We start from the raw sequence: 17,113 nt of genomic DNA on the forward strand, positions 1-17,113 counted from the left end.
CAAAAGCGAACGAAATGGGGAAATTCCCTGACGAATTAATTTCTATTACGATATTTCTAAATAAACACATTCGAAGTACTTCGTATAGTGCTCAGGAGGCAGTTACAATAATTCCACGGTGAATTATAAACAAATCCATTTGTGTAATTCTAAAGCTTATTTGAACATTTTTTTAATCTAATTCAGCGTTTAGTTGAATGTGCATGGTGCGCGTATGTAAGAGACAGCGGTGGAGATGGAAGTAAGGATTACGTATGTTCCTTATGCCCTTTCTGAATAATTTTTCGCTAGTACCCTCTTGGGTGTGGACTCAAGTGAGTGTATGGTGTCGCGTAAGGGATACCGGGCAGTCGCTTAAGCGAGCCGAGACAAGAATGTTGAAGCGAGGCTATCTTCTTATGAATATTTTAACATGCCTGCGGGGTTGAACCAAAAGTGGCACATTAGTCAATAATTAAGGATTTTGGCACTCGCACACATATACACGCAGAGCCCCAATGGGACGCCCTATTCCCGATGTCGTAAGTTGAGTTGTGTCGAAAGCTGTATGCTGATCATCGGTGCAGACTATAACGGACCCGTTGGCTACGCCAGTTAGACCCAGTTGCTACGCGCGTTACTCGCGCTTCGTTGGGCCATCGACGTTGCGAAACAACCTATTGTAGAATGTAATTGCTAGAAAGGTTGGCTTACTTACCCGCTTCTTTCGTTCGGCCACTCGACTTTTGCAGGTCAATCGGGGTAGTCTAACGGCCCTTCTTCCTTTCTCTTTAGTCCTCTCAGTAACACTTACAAATGTAAACTTGCAACATCTTTCGTGAACTCCAGTGGCATCGTCAGTACCAATTTGTCCTAGCGTGACGTCCATAATGCTGCCTGCTCCCAGCAATAAAGTGCCTTAATGAGTTATGTGTCCAAAAGGCAGTGACAAAATCTCCAGAAGCATATATGGAAAAGGACGCCTACCTAAGCGGGGGAAGGACAGGCAGCTGACTCTCGCTAATAATGGCAATTGATTTCTGTCCTTCGAGGATCTCAGAGAGTCGATCGTGGGCAGGGCAATGAAGAGAAATTGTCATCGTCAAGCGAATCGAAGCGGACACGGTCGCCATTACACAGCGTCTGGGCTTGACCAGGACAACTAACTAAACGATAAGATTAAAGCTTACGTAGCGGCTGAAAAGAAAACTAAAATCGGAGATCAGTTTCTGGAGGTGACGAGATCCACTCGTATCAAACCTTAGCTGGGGAATCACAAGGAAAAACACAAAATCGCTGAAAGGGAGATGGTCGTGAAAAACTACTGGGTCAGCATAAAAAGAAACTTCAGCATCGGTAGCGCAAAAGAGAAGCAAAATGCGAAAAGGATAACTCCGCCTATAAATCAACCTAAGAACATTTGAGCAGTTTCGGAAGAACGAAAACCCTCGCAGCGAAAAATAGTATTTACGGCACTCGTTTGGTGGAATAAACAGCTCAGCATAAACACTATCTGCCAATGCAAGGGAAAGAAACATACGTAAAGAAAAGGACAAGAAATTTGGCTTGAAAAACAATGTATTCTATTCTATGCAGCTTTCACTGGCTCTAAGTATGCTTTTACAAAGAAACAAGGATTTTCATTTTTTAATAGCACAGTTCAATCAATAGTACGTCTTCTCCACTCGTTAATTAATCCCAAAGGAAATAGGGATTGAACACGTTGAAGAGTGTATTAAGAAAAACTTACCTTAGAGATACGTTGATAATGGAGTTTCAAAACTGTTTAAACAAATTAAGGCGATAATTTAAGCTGAAGAGTTATATATATATATATATATATTGTACATATTTAAAAACTTGTCGACCTTGGTGACTTTTTCTAATAGCCTCGCTGATGAGCATAATTCACGACAGCAGGTAAGTTTAGTTGTTATGTGCGGAGCATGTAACGCCAGTTGAACGGAGTGGGGCACCAGCAAGAAATTGATTGATATGGGCCTTCAAACGTGTATTAAAGTGTAGGGAACGGGAAGTCTATACGGCAAACTTTTTCGGCACCAGCTCATTGTTTGGATCATCTAAACATTTTTGCTATCCATCATTTACCTCTTCAAATGTAAAAAGTGTGAAGCGTGTTAAAGTTGAAGATACGTAAGTTAGTACACAAAATAGATAAAAGGCAAAAACTAACCAAAAAGAGAAACTTTGAATATCTTTAATATAATACCTAAACAATAGTTTCTAAAAGTTTATTTTGTCAAGAAGGATTTGATGGGAAAAGAGGCAACTCATGCTGCTCGTTTTGCTCAAGGAGCAAAATCTGATGTTTCTTGCTACCTCCTGATGATTTTGAAAGAAAAACTATTCTTTGTTTAAACCATGCCAATGACGCTAGTTTTACCAATTGAACATAAGGATTCTCTCGTTAGCTCGTGCGGAAGTGCTGTGCTTGCTTAGTAACAGATGATAGCATTAGCGTATAGTGGAAAAAAGTGTGACCTTTGCGTAATCGTTATAAGAAGCTCATTGCCTATTTGCCTCTGGTCTTCGGCGTTATCAGCAGTACAACTATAATGAGAATTGGTAACTCCAGAGTAGATATGTCAAGTACAATATGACATCCCATTACACTGATTCACCTAGACCCATCTATCCATCTCTGCTTATTTGTTTACTATAGACTGTCTCAGGGTGGCAGCAACGTGTATGTAAAAGCGTAAAAAAAATCCCGTATACAGGCATCTAGCTCGTGGTTAGCCCATAGGTTATCATGGCGTCTGTCTTCTGTCGAGCAACTGTGGGCGATGATCTATGAATTTACGCTGTGGCTGAGCTGGGACAAAGCTACTGTTTTGTGAGGGTGGCAAAACGGACACAGAATATATGTTTGATTTAGATGGTCTAGGTTGAGGTTGTCGCTGGCAGGGTCCGGAACTCGAGGGATGTCATTCGTCAAAACCTTTCTGCCCCCCTTCGTTTTCGGTCGTATTTGTTACTCGATTCCCTGTTCTTCGTCAGATTACACCTATCGCTGTTTATCGCTTGGTGTAAACTAGGACATGAACCTCGACGAACAACGCACCATCATCATTCTCGGGTCAGGCGGAGGCGAAGGAGCGCGGCGCCTGCCACCCACTCCACCACAAGAGAAGAACGTTTGTTGCTCAAATCTCTTCCGAGATGCGGTAAGTCGACGCGGTCAGTACAGCCTACGAGTCCTTGCTCCCTCCTAACAGCTCTACTGCGCCTAGTAGAATTGATACCTGCTAGCTTTTCTTATCCAGCGCCATGTCGCCTTTCCTCTAAATGCCTCCAACTTACTCTCTTTTGAATACCCTTACGTTCATACACTTTTCTTTTTCCACGTGCCAAGCCGACTGCAGCATGATCACATCAGCTATGGGTTCACCAACAGGTACGGTGAGAAAAAGGAAAGTTAGTCTACCGACTATGCGCCGAATTCGTTGCCGACCAGCATAAGCGAGCGTCAAAGATATAATCCGGAAATATTGGTAACAGTAACACGGCCGAGATTATTATACATTGACAGATAGGTGACCAAATCGCAGCCTCTGCTTTATCAGCAACGGGCTCGATGTCTACCATTCAGTATCTAATGTATACTAGCGTCAACCCGAAATGGCCGCTAAATGCTTCGTTAAAGCAGGATCTCCATTTAGATGTCTGGACCCGCTGCTAGTGTTCACGCCACTTTACCAAACCGGCAAAAACTACAGATTTGCAGTTACTTGGATGGGAGCATACAAGAAGAAAAGAAAGAGGATAGGATTTCAAAAACCGCGCCGCATTAGACTTATTTAGGAAAAAGTGTGCACTCATCAATTCTGGTCTCAATTGTAATCATAGGCTTTTAGTTCTTAAACCGCGAAAGCCTCGGTCGTACGATATTAGGCAATTTACTGAATAAGGCTTTATCGAAGGAATACCCCTTGTCCTTTGCTGTCGACTTTCAGTACCCTGGTAATTAAACATGGTTACTTGCTTGAAGCTACTAGACACCATGCCAGTGAAGGGAACGAATAAGGCATAAGGGCAACGAATTTGAACAATCATTGTTGACGTTGGGTTTGCTGGTAAAGGGTGAGCAATAGCTTAACGGTTTCGGCTAGAAATTGAATCCTCGATATTACCCTTACTATATTTTCCACAAGAGTTATTCTGAGGCATTTTGAAAGACTAATACCTCATTCGTACATTGGGACCGTTAAACTGCTCCCAGATCGCTAGGTTATCCCAGATAGTATAATGAATGGAGGTATATTCGTTATGGGCATAAGTGTCTTGCACGCGCTGGAGGTAAATTCGAAAGCATTGGGTATGCATCGGCTAATGCTATCTACAGGAAATCGTGGCATGAAGAATAGTGCTTATTTCTGTGGTAATAGTGGTAGTAATTCTATTCAGCGAGGCCGTTCTAACAAAACTGTTTCGGCGACACATAATGACGCAGTGGATTAAAAAAAAAGCAGAATGCAACGCGATTTAGGGGAAAAACGCATAAGAAAATCGAAAAAAAGGAGATAAAGCACAAAAAACAGACTGCATATGCTCTTAGACCTGGAAGTATGACAAAACTGTTTTCCTTTCCGATATCACAGCGCTTTGACGCCGTTTAAGGGCCCGCTCGTCCTTGCGGTGTTAGCTGGCCCTGACTAAATCCTCCGTCAATTGTGTCCATATTCAGGCAGCAGCCAGTCATCTAGACAAGATGGTATTGCTTCAGGACAACTTGACCGCGTATCTTCGGCGAAGGAAAAGTAATTCACATTTTTTAACCTCAGCCGATCGACTCTATTAAGCAGCTGTGCGAAACTAAAAATTCAGATCAAGAAAATTGCTTCCGTGGCGTTAAAAATGCGTGGGAGCCGCTGTTGTCTAACACTCGACCACTATACCGCATTCCAGCGGACCATTGGCACTCGGCCTTTATACTTGACAGCTGCCACTATGCTCTTGTTTGAAGATTTACGTCGCACCGCTCAGTTCTGGAGGGTTGGTCTGCTGGTGCGATGTGACGCTCACAACGACAGCGGCACAATAACGGTAGCAGCGGGAGTGTTACCCTCTTTCTCGAACAGAATTGATAGACATTCGCTCGTTCTTTATTCTAAACACAGTCGGTTCATGAAACGGGTTATCCGGAAGAAACTAACTGTTATGAAAGTTATTATTGTTTCAGCTTCCTTTATGACTGACAGGACCGAAGATCAGAATTGACCCAGGCTTGATCCGACACTGCCCGACCCCATAGACTACTCGCGATGCCATTTGAAGGTATTTGGGGGCCGTCTGCGTTAGCAAGGCACAATTTCAAATCTGAAACTTTACCTGCTGACTTTGTATAGCCATTGCTACTATTTCCGAATGTCGCAACGTGAGTACAAACAATGAGCACGTTGAAACGACAGCCCGTTTTCTCAATCTAAGTAGATTTCAATATGAGTTAGTGTTACACGCAGAGGTCCGGATCCTAGATGCTTGGGCGGCATCTTCGGGTATCCCTAAAGATTTTCCGCTTTTCCAACGAGCTATATTCGTCCAAATCTAAACAGAGTACGCCATTACTGAAATAATTTTATCGTTATGTGACTAGAAGCGTAACATGGATCCCATTTATTATTCGTCGCATCCCGCTTACTCTTATGGGAGCTACATGCTATGTTATAGCTATCAAGGACCTTTTATCACATTAACCTTAATGCTGTTACTGCATTCAATTGCTCATTCCGTCCAGTAAAGCTGAACAGCTAAAACAAACCATTAGGCCATTATCAGCTATGGGTAGCACCACCACTGGGCCGAAGTATAATCAAATTGCGACTTTGGCGCTATCTGCTTCTACCTTACGCAAGCATGTCAAGTCAACCTAAAAAATTATCCCTAGCTTATATTAGGATAATAACTACGACAAAGCTTACTTATAGCTTGCTATCGACGTACAAACCGATCAGCCTGTGTTGTGATGGCCGTGTTGGGTAGCGTCAATAGAACATCGTGCCTCTCGCTTGAGTCCAGTAAAGAATGATATTGATCATCATCCCATGAAGTGACGGTTTTTTTTAGCAGGTGCAATTATCGTAACGTCATTGCTGACGGCAACAGTGAATCAAGCACACGTCGGTAGAATTAGTATATCTAGGCAATCGTATCGGCAAACATAGCCAGACGAATTCCTCATTAACTCTGCCATTATCACGGCCCTCCCTCCATAAACATTAGCACTAGTCACGATATTCGTGGGAAGTCTCCTCCAATTGAAGGGGTAGCCGTATAATTGAAACGCACAATACGACTCAATGGCTCCACGCGTTTCCCCTAATAATAGAACTGTCTCATCTGCTGCAAAGGGAAGGGGAGTTCCCATTCTTCTATGTTGTTCCTCTTACCTACTTACATATTCGCGTTGATACATCTCGCAAAACGTCGCTTACTTTGCGACTTATACTTACAATATACGGCTATGCCACGCCATCCTGTTACTTACGTTTCGGTGGATTCCGTTTCATTTCGTTCCAATATGGCTCTTCAGGGGTCTGCCTTCTCGCAGCGTCAAGAAGCGGGTCGTCGGGGTCTTCTGGCGCGTCGGGCTGCTCCCTAACAAAGGAGTGTGAGCTCGTAGTCGGAGGCATAGCAATGGACACGTCGCACCCGGCGTCGCCGCCCCCATCGGGCAAAGACATCTCGCAGCACTCATCCACCGTGCATCCCCCACCGCCCGCTGCCTTTCCGCCCGCAGCACACTTTCGCACGGGCTACAATGTCGGTGGCAAGGACCCTGGTGGTAAGTACCTACAGGTAGCAAATATTACGCTAGATATGTGTATATAGATATATGTCAGCACCTAGCAGTGAGATTATCAGCTTGCGACTGCGGCAACGCGGTGATGATGATTTTGTTGACCCATGCAGATCATACGCGCTAGACACTGTTTACAAGCAATACTCCACCAACACATATTAATCTGACATCGGGTCACACAGAGTGTACGACCCGAGCATCACTTGCTTTATCGAATTTTTGCTTATTGTTTGGTGATCTAGATTATCGCAACAAGCACCAATGTCGTCGTTTATAACGTAATCCAATTATAAAGGTGTAACGTATTGTGTGATATAATGTTATTATGAAAATTATTAAATTTCTTCTATAGGCACAGAAGATATACCTTTCTGCCCATGCGATGTGCTGCCGCCTATGTTTAAATGAAATATTCACTTGGGTCACTTCCATACAACACTTGGGCCCTTCTAATTATAATGGTACATAGTGCAATGGAGTCGTAGTAATACCTTTTAACGATGGATTGCACGCCTCGTTGACCTGCTGGCAGAACTATGGGCAAGCGTGTTGGGTATTTCTCTCACATTTCTCCCTAAATCCGAACACATTTTAAGTTCTGCCTCATTTCCGACGCTCGCTAACGCTGACTGCTTATCTATGTACACTTTGAACGACGCACCCATCGAGCAGCATGATTTCATTGAGAGACACTCAGGTAGAACTACACGTTGGTACATAATCCGCTATTGTTCTGGCTACCAGAAATAGACGAGGAACGCTAAAAGGAGTTCTACAGTACCCGCCGCATGGCTACCGACCAGCCGACATCTGGTACGTCAGCTTGTCGTAGATGTCGATCAAAGGTTTCCGCCGCGTATCTTGAGTGAACAGCAGCAATGGCGAAATGCTTCGTTCGCAAGACAAGTCAACCTCTGTACAATCCAACGGAAACAGTAGGCTATACACAATTGAATCCTCTCCTCCTTCTGCTTCGAGCACACTTTCCAAGTTGGATGCATTTGACGGCTCCACAACTAGCCGCCATCGTTGCTCTCGTTGTCCTAAGTTGATTAGCTTGGCCTGGTCTCGATATACGAAACGAAAAGCGGTGCTGTTCCCCTTCGCCTAGATTTAACGCATATCAAATTTAACATAGTATTCGGTTAAAGGAAACGCAAAAGAACCGGTAAAATACCAAATGGATAAACCGAAACGGAGGTCGTTAATAAATCCTAACCAGCTGACATCTAATGTAATTAAGTGAACAACGGTTCGCCGCCGTTGTGAAGTAGGCGGTGGCACTAGCGGGGACGCCACTGTTGTCGCCAGCTAAAACAATATAACGCAATTCCTCTATTACTTCGCCGGCTCAGGAATGCGAATAATAATCTCGTCACAAACAAGCTTATGTGTGAAACCATGTAAGCGGCTCCGCTTCGTCACACCGCCTGACACAAACCTGCACGTGTATTCAGGAAAAACTTCCATCTTGGTGACCCAGTTGGACCGATTCGGCCTTGATAAGTGCGCTCTCTTCCGGGCTATCTGCCAATTCGTACTAAGCATCCACCGGTCGCACAATCGTTGTCGGGTACGAAGATCATCAGAGTGCCAGTATTAATTAGCGATGAAGTGTGTTTAGAGAGATATGCGGTAGCTCGTTGTCTGCGACCCGCATTGCGCACGCTCGTGCACAACTGTGCCGACGACTAAGGACAACTGCGATCAACATTTTTTCAACAGAACAATTCACTGTTTTCTCTTAGTCCCTGAGGTAACGTTTTTTGGATAGCTTTAGGAGCATGCAGACGGGACAAGGCAGGGGCAAAGACTTCTGGGGGAGCATCCTAACGACCGGGAGTGAGTTAGAACAAGCGAACGCAACTGTCTTTGCCAGAAAGGGGCCACGCTGTTATCAAATATATTGACTTTACAAGTGGCTAATATTATTGTTAACGAAACATTGTAGGAGCTCAATATGTTTATGTCAAGTGTACTATTTATTTGGATAGGGTAAGTAGTTAAATGTGAGTGTCGAAGCATATAAGTTTGTTTTTGAGAGATGGCCTCCAGCTGCAGCTGCTTTTATTGCTACCATCCCATTTGCCGCGGAGGTCACCAGCAACTGCCGATAAAACAACAACGACAAATAGCTCCTCACGAAAAAGAATGAAACCAGTGATTCAGTGCGATGCCAAAGCGGCATTGGGAAAAGCAAGAACTATTTGGGCATAGCAAACCGGCCAGACAGCGACGCAACAAAAGCTCCCACTAAAGAAACCCTTAGGTATTCGCTGGATTCATTATGGAAGAAAGGACCACATTCGGACTGTGCGGTTGGACCCGCGTAGCCAGCAGTGAGTCACAGACAGGATCCAAAACGATGTTACATCTGGGTGGGCGGATGGGGCCGAAGAATCGAACCGGTTTCAAATCTCAATGTACGGATTTTTCGGTCTGCGTTAGGTTAGTCTGGCCTGACGGCCATAACATAGAGCTTAGTTTAGTGACTTAGCCCATCTTTAATCTAAAAATCTGAGAAAGACTTCCTTTCAAAGAAAGGAGCAGTACCTTTTCTTGAAGCTATCACTTTAGTAGCTCGCTGAAATACGGGCAAGGAGTTATGCTACCTTCAGCATATGCGCTGAACTGAACACGCTTCTTAAATAGTTGGTGTATGATCAAACAGATTAGATATACCGCGTATTACGGTCGGGATCATTTTAAGCAGCCCGAATGACCGACCTTCTCCATCGAGGAAGCAAATTAAAGGTGTCGTGCTGTTTGCATGAGCCGCACAGTTGACGAGAAAATGTCGGGCCAGCAGACCTCTACACTCGAATCAAGCATCAAAATATTTTTCACAAATCAGATGTGTTTCAGTCAAGAGTTCCTTTGGCTGTTGTGACCGTTCTCATGTGAACTTCGAGTTATCTACGTAGATAAATTTAGCTTGAAAGTTACTTAAGATCAGCGAAGTGAAGCCAGGCCGTCAACGAACTCCATGAGTCACTGCAGACTATTACCTACGGCTAGTTCGCTTTTGCTTCTAATGATGACGGTAGCCCTGTTACGGTGGAGGGCAAAGTAAGTTTTCAATCTAAAGCACGGTGACGGGAAAACCCGTCCGCTACTGCTACTGGCGATGTAGCTTTTCCTCGTCCAAAGTACAGACGTTTCTTTCTTCCCATACACCGGCCTACACTGGAAGTTCAGCCTTTCTAGGCTTTGCCTGTTACTTTGTTGTTGTCGCTGTTACGGACCGTTTTATTTTACCGAGTCCGCGTTAGCCAACTTTGTGTATACATTTTCCGTACCTCTGGCGATACGTGCTTGGCCACGCCACCCCCATTCATGCCACTGCTAACGTTCCACGATATACGGTGGTTACTGTTGGAGCTTTTATACTATAATGCCCGATGTGCGAAAAGTCCCCGCGGCAAAGCTGAGCGCCTGTGCTCAGAGCCTAGCTGTTCTACCCCATTGGTCTCCTCCTGTGGCAAAGATGGTTGCAGCAAACATCGCCGCCATCGACAACGACGGCAAAGGCAAAAAGGTTGGTTGTTTTTGTCAAACGTCCTAACTCAGAGGACTACGCCCCTTTTATTGATAGGAGGCAGCGAGGAAGAAGGTACAGATAAAAGCAAGCAGTGACGGGCTGAAGTCCGCAGTAACAGTGAGCTTTCGAATCACGAACGACGATCTGTTAGTAGCAGCAAGAAAGGATATTGTTGTAGGCTAGTCCAGGCAGCATTTGCAATCTTGAAGGGTGACCTATACGTCGAAGCCGATGTCACCAATGTGCCTGAGGTCGTAGAATCGCTTTGGGTCATAGTATGTGCTAAAATCTTTACACGACATAGAATCTATGACTCCGTTAGTTGGGCCAATGAACACCGCTTTTCCCAAACTCAGCTCTAACAGGCTTAGCAGAAAAGCAAAGGATAATTAGAAGTAGCACGATGACTGTGGCTAAAGGGCACGCAAACGGCAAGAAGTAAGATACCATGGCCGGGGTGTGCAAGTCATGTAAAATGCGTTATGACACACAGGCTACAAGGTGGTTCTCGCATATGATACGGCCCAATGCTTGCGGTGATGGGGTTCTTGATTTTTAAAGTTCGCATTATGATTATCAACTGGACCTGGCAAAAAACAGCCTATTTAAACTTTGAGAATCTATGCACGTGACTAACAATTTTGTTGGTTGCTTTGTTTTACTAGAACGAAGTCTAGGTGAGATCCGTGCTGTATAATTTTGACTAAAATCATTATTATCTCACTTATAACTAAGTGGTTTGCTTATTACTGCAATTATTGTTGCGCTCAGGTCCAACATGAAGAAACGGAAAAGAGAGATCTGCACTTCTACCATTCTTTAGGGCCCAAAACTGCTTCAAACAACCCACAGTTACTTCTCGTCAGTGGTGCCGTCTGCTTCGCAGTCATTACTTTCAAACTCATGCCTCATTCACTACCCTATATCCGATAGCCCATTAACCTTCCTTTCTTACGCTTTGGAGCTCGCTTTCACCACGGCTCGTTCACGCACCTTTCTTCCATTCCCCCACCGGTTAGTTGTACGACCTTGTTCCTCTTTATCTTGCGAAAGTTAACCTTCCACACGTAAAAGAACTTTCAGTCGCAGTTACTTCTGCTATGCTCGCCTGCCTTTCCTTTGTTGTCACCGAAGCATCACGCACAGCTCAAGCTGGAATATCGTCTACTTTCGTTTATAGTTCCTTTCGTTTGCTAGTGACTTTCCCTTCGTTCAGTCATGGGGAATAGGTGATTCAACGTACTGAGTATCATGCCGCCTCTGCCAATGTCTAAAATTCAATGTCGACAGAATCAGCATTGCTACTGTTGTCGATGTAGTCCTTATTGTGTGTGTGCGCGCTGTCGTTCTCGTTATCATCGCCACTTTCGTTGCTGTTGTTATTGCTTTCGTTATCGTGGATACTTCCTTACCCGGCACATCATTTGGAACTGGAGTCAAACGAAGGCAAAGGATGTCGAAGTCGTTGAAATTGCGGCTACACGAAAGCTATCAGATGACGATGCCAATGTCGACAATGCTAGTAGCGACTACACGACTTCCAGCTTTCCCGCCACACTAGGCAACTCTGAAAACTGCATACACGACTATGCTGTTACCGATTCTAGGTTCCTCTCAATGTCCCTTATCCTGTTTTGCGGCTCTCGCCGCTTCTCATTCTGCTTGTCTCTGCCACTATCAGGCTAGGAGCAGCTGAAAATGCAGACAGACCACGATATGCTTGCTATTGTTTTTGCTGCAGGTGTCGCAACAGGTGCTGTCTTTTCAAACGCATGAACGCGGGAATTCATCGACAGGCAGGAATGCAAAAGCGATGACATCGCCCAACAGCTCAGACAGAAAATTCAGAAATGAGAGGGCAAGGTAAAAACCAACGAGCGGAAAGGCGGGTAGTAAAGAGTGGCGACTGCCGGTTGTAGGAACCAATACGATCTATCGAACAACGGGTAGCACAAGCGCTATCCTAATGACACGAGGAGACGAAGTACGGCCCCTCTGTCTGCCCAGAACCTATTCTGGCCCGATCTCCGCAGGTGGTATTCCTGTTGTTCCTCGCACATTCGGTAGCGTAACTTTTGTGCTATTCCCACATTTGGCCCCAAAGTCCTTTGCACCGGTTTCCGTATGTGCTCAAATAGAGTGGGACGATTGAAGAGGACCGACCAACTCTACTCGGAAGTTCCTTTCGCATCTGCCGTTTTTCGTCTTTCTCTGTAGCTTTTCTCAGCGTCGGCATGTTTGCCACATTGCTTAGTTGGCCGACTAACTTGCGGGCCGCCTGTGCCTCAGGTTCAAAGGCGATGGGTAACTAGGCCAGCTAACTTTGAATTGTAAGGAGCTGCTGACTAACTGGTAGGGTGTGCTGGTAGAATCTTGAGATTTCGATAATTTAAAATTCAAATAAAAATCTGATCGATTGCCTGGATAGTTCTGTGTTAAAGCCATTGTCTGTGATGCTGCCTACCCTGTGTGACCACATGCGACTTAGGCAAAGCCTGAAACTACTACCGCGCTACAGTAACTATTATAGAGATCTACAGAGTTGGATTAACCTACCTTTAGTCTACCTTTCCTTTTTTTTGCTATATCACATGGCTTTGTATTGCTTTTCTATTTGGCAGATTGACTCTCTCGTAGAGTATGCCGCGCTTGCAGTGCTACTAGAGTTGACTCTGATCACTTTTGACCAAACTGTGTAGTCGATGTGTACGTTCTAGTTCTTTCTATTTGCTGTCATTCTAACAACGACATTGGAAAGACCTGCAGATACTGGCAGGGATCAGGGAATAACTATTGGAGAGCTAGAAGAGAATGTATGGGACTTAATTGAGAACATGAACTAGACTTTACATTGATATGCCTCATAGGTGTTTTCAAAAAAGAGTGAGTAAAATACAAAGTGTTCTTCATCGTGACTGCGGCACTCGTCCACCAATAACTTGCCCAAAAGCAAAACCTCGCTGACAAAGTTGTTGTTGTCAGTTAATGTTGAATCGCGTCCAATCAAAATAAATATAGTAGGCTACCATACAGCTGCTTAGTAACTGCCGAATATTGCTTGGGATGGCATCATTGGGCAGTTGTCGCAGCTTATTAGTCAGACTGAAAAGTGGCTGACCTCTGATACCCCTTGAATATTACTCACCTCTATATCGCTTCTGCTGTGAAGTCTTTTAGTCTCGGGGGTATGAGACGCACTCTGATGCTAGTCATGTTTTCTTCGTAGCACATATGAATATCTGAACTGTCCCGTATGTGGTGTTTTTCCCCATCAATTTTACATTAGCTTAATCGCAAATTGGTCGGCTATCATTCTAGCCACTTGGCACAGTACAAGCCTCCTTGTCCATTGTTCCGTTTTTGATCTAAAAGATATATTTGTATCTTGTAAATATTCGCAACTTTTCTATTTTCGGTTTAGTTCCGCAAAAAAGAAAGATGGGTGCTTGGCGACTCGGCGGTACCCGAGCAGGCCGCACCGTTATCGTAGTTAGCTCGATAAGCTTACGATAGAATTCAAGGCTAGATTATATCTGCACGTCGATCGGCCGCAAATCAAGTCACAACTGATGAGCTATAGGCGAAATGAGCAGGGGTGTAATCTAGTCTACTAACTGCTGTGCTTATATCGTTACCAAATGAAAAAGCATCGGGCTGTATACGGTCAAAGTCTCGACCTAGCATCCACTTACGTGATCGATTTAGTAGCGCAGAACTAGCCGGGAAAGGCCAACCCAATGATGTCCCGGGCCAAGGCGATTTTCCTGGACCTTGCCTACAAAAATCATTGATTTGGCCTTCACTGATAGTTCTTCACTTTTGAAGATTAGACGAATCCCTTAACTAATAAAGGAAGCATTTGGAGAGGCAATGTTTTATTGTCGTTAATTTCGAATGTCAGCTTTTACTTCAAATCGTTTGTTTGCTGAGCCGTTCTATATAAATCCGGATAGGTCTTAACTTGGGATCTGATAGAACCAGGCTCTGGCTGTAGATCGAGCACAGAGGAGTTTCAGTCTAAGGCGCAAAAGAATGTTTCGGGTCTGCTTAGTCTGGTGGAGGCCCATGTAACAGAACAATCACCTGACTCCTTATCTCTCCAAGGAATTATTATTTTCAATTTGTTTGGTTTGACTTGTTGAGTTGAGTTGAGTTGTAGTCTGCAGTAATCTTCTCAATGTATTTCCGGAATTCATAATTGAGTACTACTTTCAAATTACACTCGGTCTTATGAGCTGTCCATGTTAACGCTTATCTGGGCCTTATTTTATGTTTATTGCCAATTCTGGCCTCATACAGAAGGTATCTGCTACGCAACGACAGATAGATTAACAATGGCAATTTCATTTGGGATCTACATTGTGGCTTTAAATATATAAACAGTACATGCAAGCTATTCGTGATACTGGTGCAACTAATTCTTTTTCCTGAAAGTCCTTTAGGTGACTCGGTCGAATTTTTACGGAACACGGTTCTTCATTATTTAATCGCACAGAACACTACCACGAACGCAACTACGAAAAATATAAAAAATCTTAGCGTGATAACCTAATAAAGTAGCGTGTTAACAGAACGGCCAGATGAAATTTACAATTAGCAACGAGACCGACAACTGCCAAAATGACTTTCTTACAAACTTGATATTATGGTGGGTTCTCCGGGGCATTCGAAGCGTTTTTTGTCTTTTTACTATTCAGTAACTCTGCTTGTAGTCTCTTATGTACACAGTGTAGAGCCCACTAAAATTAAGTATTAATGACGTGTTACAATTCTCGTGCACAGTCAGCTTCTCGTTCATTGATTGACCTCATCGCTTGTTGGTTCGACGTTGCGAGTGATACTGACGAAATTCGTCGTAGTTCTATGCTAACTGTCTGCAGTTGGAAAGAGCGGGACCATCGCTGTTACCAAATCAACCCAGTTCGACCGAGCTCAATATAACGACAAGCAACGTCAGCTAGGCTAGAAAGAAGCCGTTGATGGTTAACGAATCGGGATGCAGGGTATTACGAAGTCCCGGTAGCGGACTGAATCCGAGGCCGAGCCATCGTATTGAATGGAGATCAAAGAAGGACGGACGAGTCCCAGCAATAATGTTGAGCCCACTAGCTAGCCACCCGTTTTTACCTCCGATGGCTCGATGGAAACCAGATATCCATTCCATCCATCCATCCATTCATAGAGTTAGACAACCAGCCGATCGGGCTCAGCGGTCGCGCAGGACGCAGGTGGCCCACACTTCCTTTCGGGTTCAATGGTAGGAGAATACAGCATCCAAAGCCTTATCCGGTTCATTTCTTCAGCGGGTTAGATAGTGCGTCTCCGGATAGGCTTCCGTATGTGAAGAGCTTCTCCCATCTAAGGTGTCCTACTTACCACGGATGCTGGTAGTTTTGTATGCAGTTGCCTCCCCCTCGTCCCTTCAGGCGCTTCCGCTTTCGCTCCCATTCTTCCATCCCACTTTGTGTTCATGCCGCACGGTGGATACTTTCGGTGGCACCATCTCCAGATGCTTAGACCCTATGGAACAATCTGATGTTGAGGAACGTACAATGGACAGGATGGAAACAATGGGGGACAGTGAGGCGCGCGACGAGCAATAATGATATTACCGCATTATCGATTATTGCATGGAATCCTTTGCAATTTCTCCTAAAAGATAGTAGAAATAAACACGTCCGTACGACGGCGTGGCGTGGAACGGGATACGTTAGACTATTCGAACATGATGTGACAATGATGCCGTAGAGAAAAAAAAAAGAGGGATTGAACAGGAGCAGGCATGCTCATCACCTACTTTCGGTATTGCCCTCTTATAGCCTTGGTATAGGCCAGTGTTGGTAGCAACAGCGCGCATCGTATTCAGTGAAGCCCCTCATGCACTTGTCTGCCCCTTTTTCTGCGTACTTCTTCTATTACCGCATAATGATATTGGGAGCGGCTTAATGATGTTTGATAATTCTGCCGCAGCCCTTGGGTAATGTACTATAACGGGGTCCCTGCGTCTGCCATGCTAAACAATATAACTTTCCGTTCACTGTGAAGTGTACCAAGTACTAATCTCATATCTTATGATAACGCCATTTTATAGCGGTGTCACATTTTGTAACACCTATTTGCAGCTTTTAAGGTGCGCTTGTACTATTCGAAATCTAAGACCGTTCGCTCACATATTATCCTTTAGACCTTTGACACGTAAGCTATGGTGAACCATATAAAATTAGAATATTCAATTTTTTAGTAATTTACAACTATTAGTTAATATTGAAATGATCGTCGAGGTAGCTCGTCCTATAAACGTACAAGTTCTATCATTACCGTAAGTACCGTAAGCCGTTAGCTCCAAAAAACCGGAACAGGAGATTTTTAACTTGAGTGACAAACTCCTTATGCGGGAGAATTGATAGTTGTCGTGCGAGGATACAACGTCTCATAATTTTACCAAATCGTGATTTGTTAGGAGAAATTGACCCTCTACGATATTTATATCGGGTCACATAAGTGGCTCGAAAATAACTTTATATTGTCTAGCTTAGTGGTCCAATGTGCGTATAAATCATCCGAGCGCCATGGTTTGTCAATTGCGTCTCAGCTATGTTTTCAACAGTCGAAGAAAATGATGCAAAACACTTCGCATCATGGTGTCGGAATTGACATTGTTACGTTAAACTTCTATAACAGCGATGTAAATAAGTTACCATCGGAACGGCAAGAAATCATAGGTAATGATGGTACACACATCGATCTATAATAAAACAACTAAGCTTGTG

At 44.2% G+C, this 17,113-nt stretch overlaps 1 protein-coding gene across 6 annotated transcripts in view; it reads left to right on the plus strand.

Moving 5' to 3' along the window:
* The window catches only part of LOC111242855 (band 7 protein AGAP004871-like), a 115,298-nt gene that overhangs the window by 45,942 nt on the left and 52,243 nt on the right, over nt 1–17,113 (plus strand). For 4 of the 6 annotated variants that reach the window (XM_086978111.1, XM_086978113.1, XM_086978114.1 and 1 more), the window contains one exon: nt 6,533–6,784. In XM_086978111.1, coding sequence (XP_086834237.1) covers nt 6,533–6,784 — 252 coding nt within the window. Of the gene's footprint in view, nt 1–3,038; nt 3,168–5,249; nt 5,278–6,532; nt 6,785–17,113 lie in introns of those variants that run through there. The other 2 variants (XM_022787753.2, XM_022787749.2) reach the window with 2 other exon arrangements.

Source organism: Varroa destructor, unplaced genomic scaffold (assembly GCF_002443255.2).
Source record: "Varroa destructor unplaced genomic scaffold, Vdes_3.0 BEIS01000001.1, whole genome shotgun sequence".
Taxonomy (NCBI): domain Eukaryota; kingdom Metazoa; phylum Arthropoda; class Arachnida; order Mesostigmata; family Varroidae; genus Varroa; species Varroa destructor.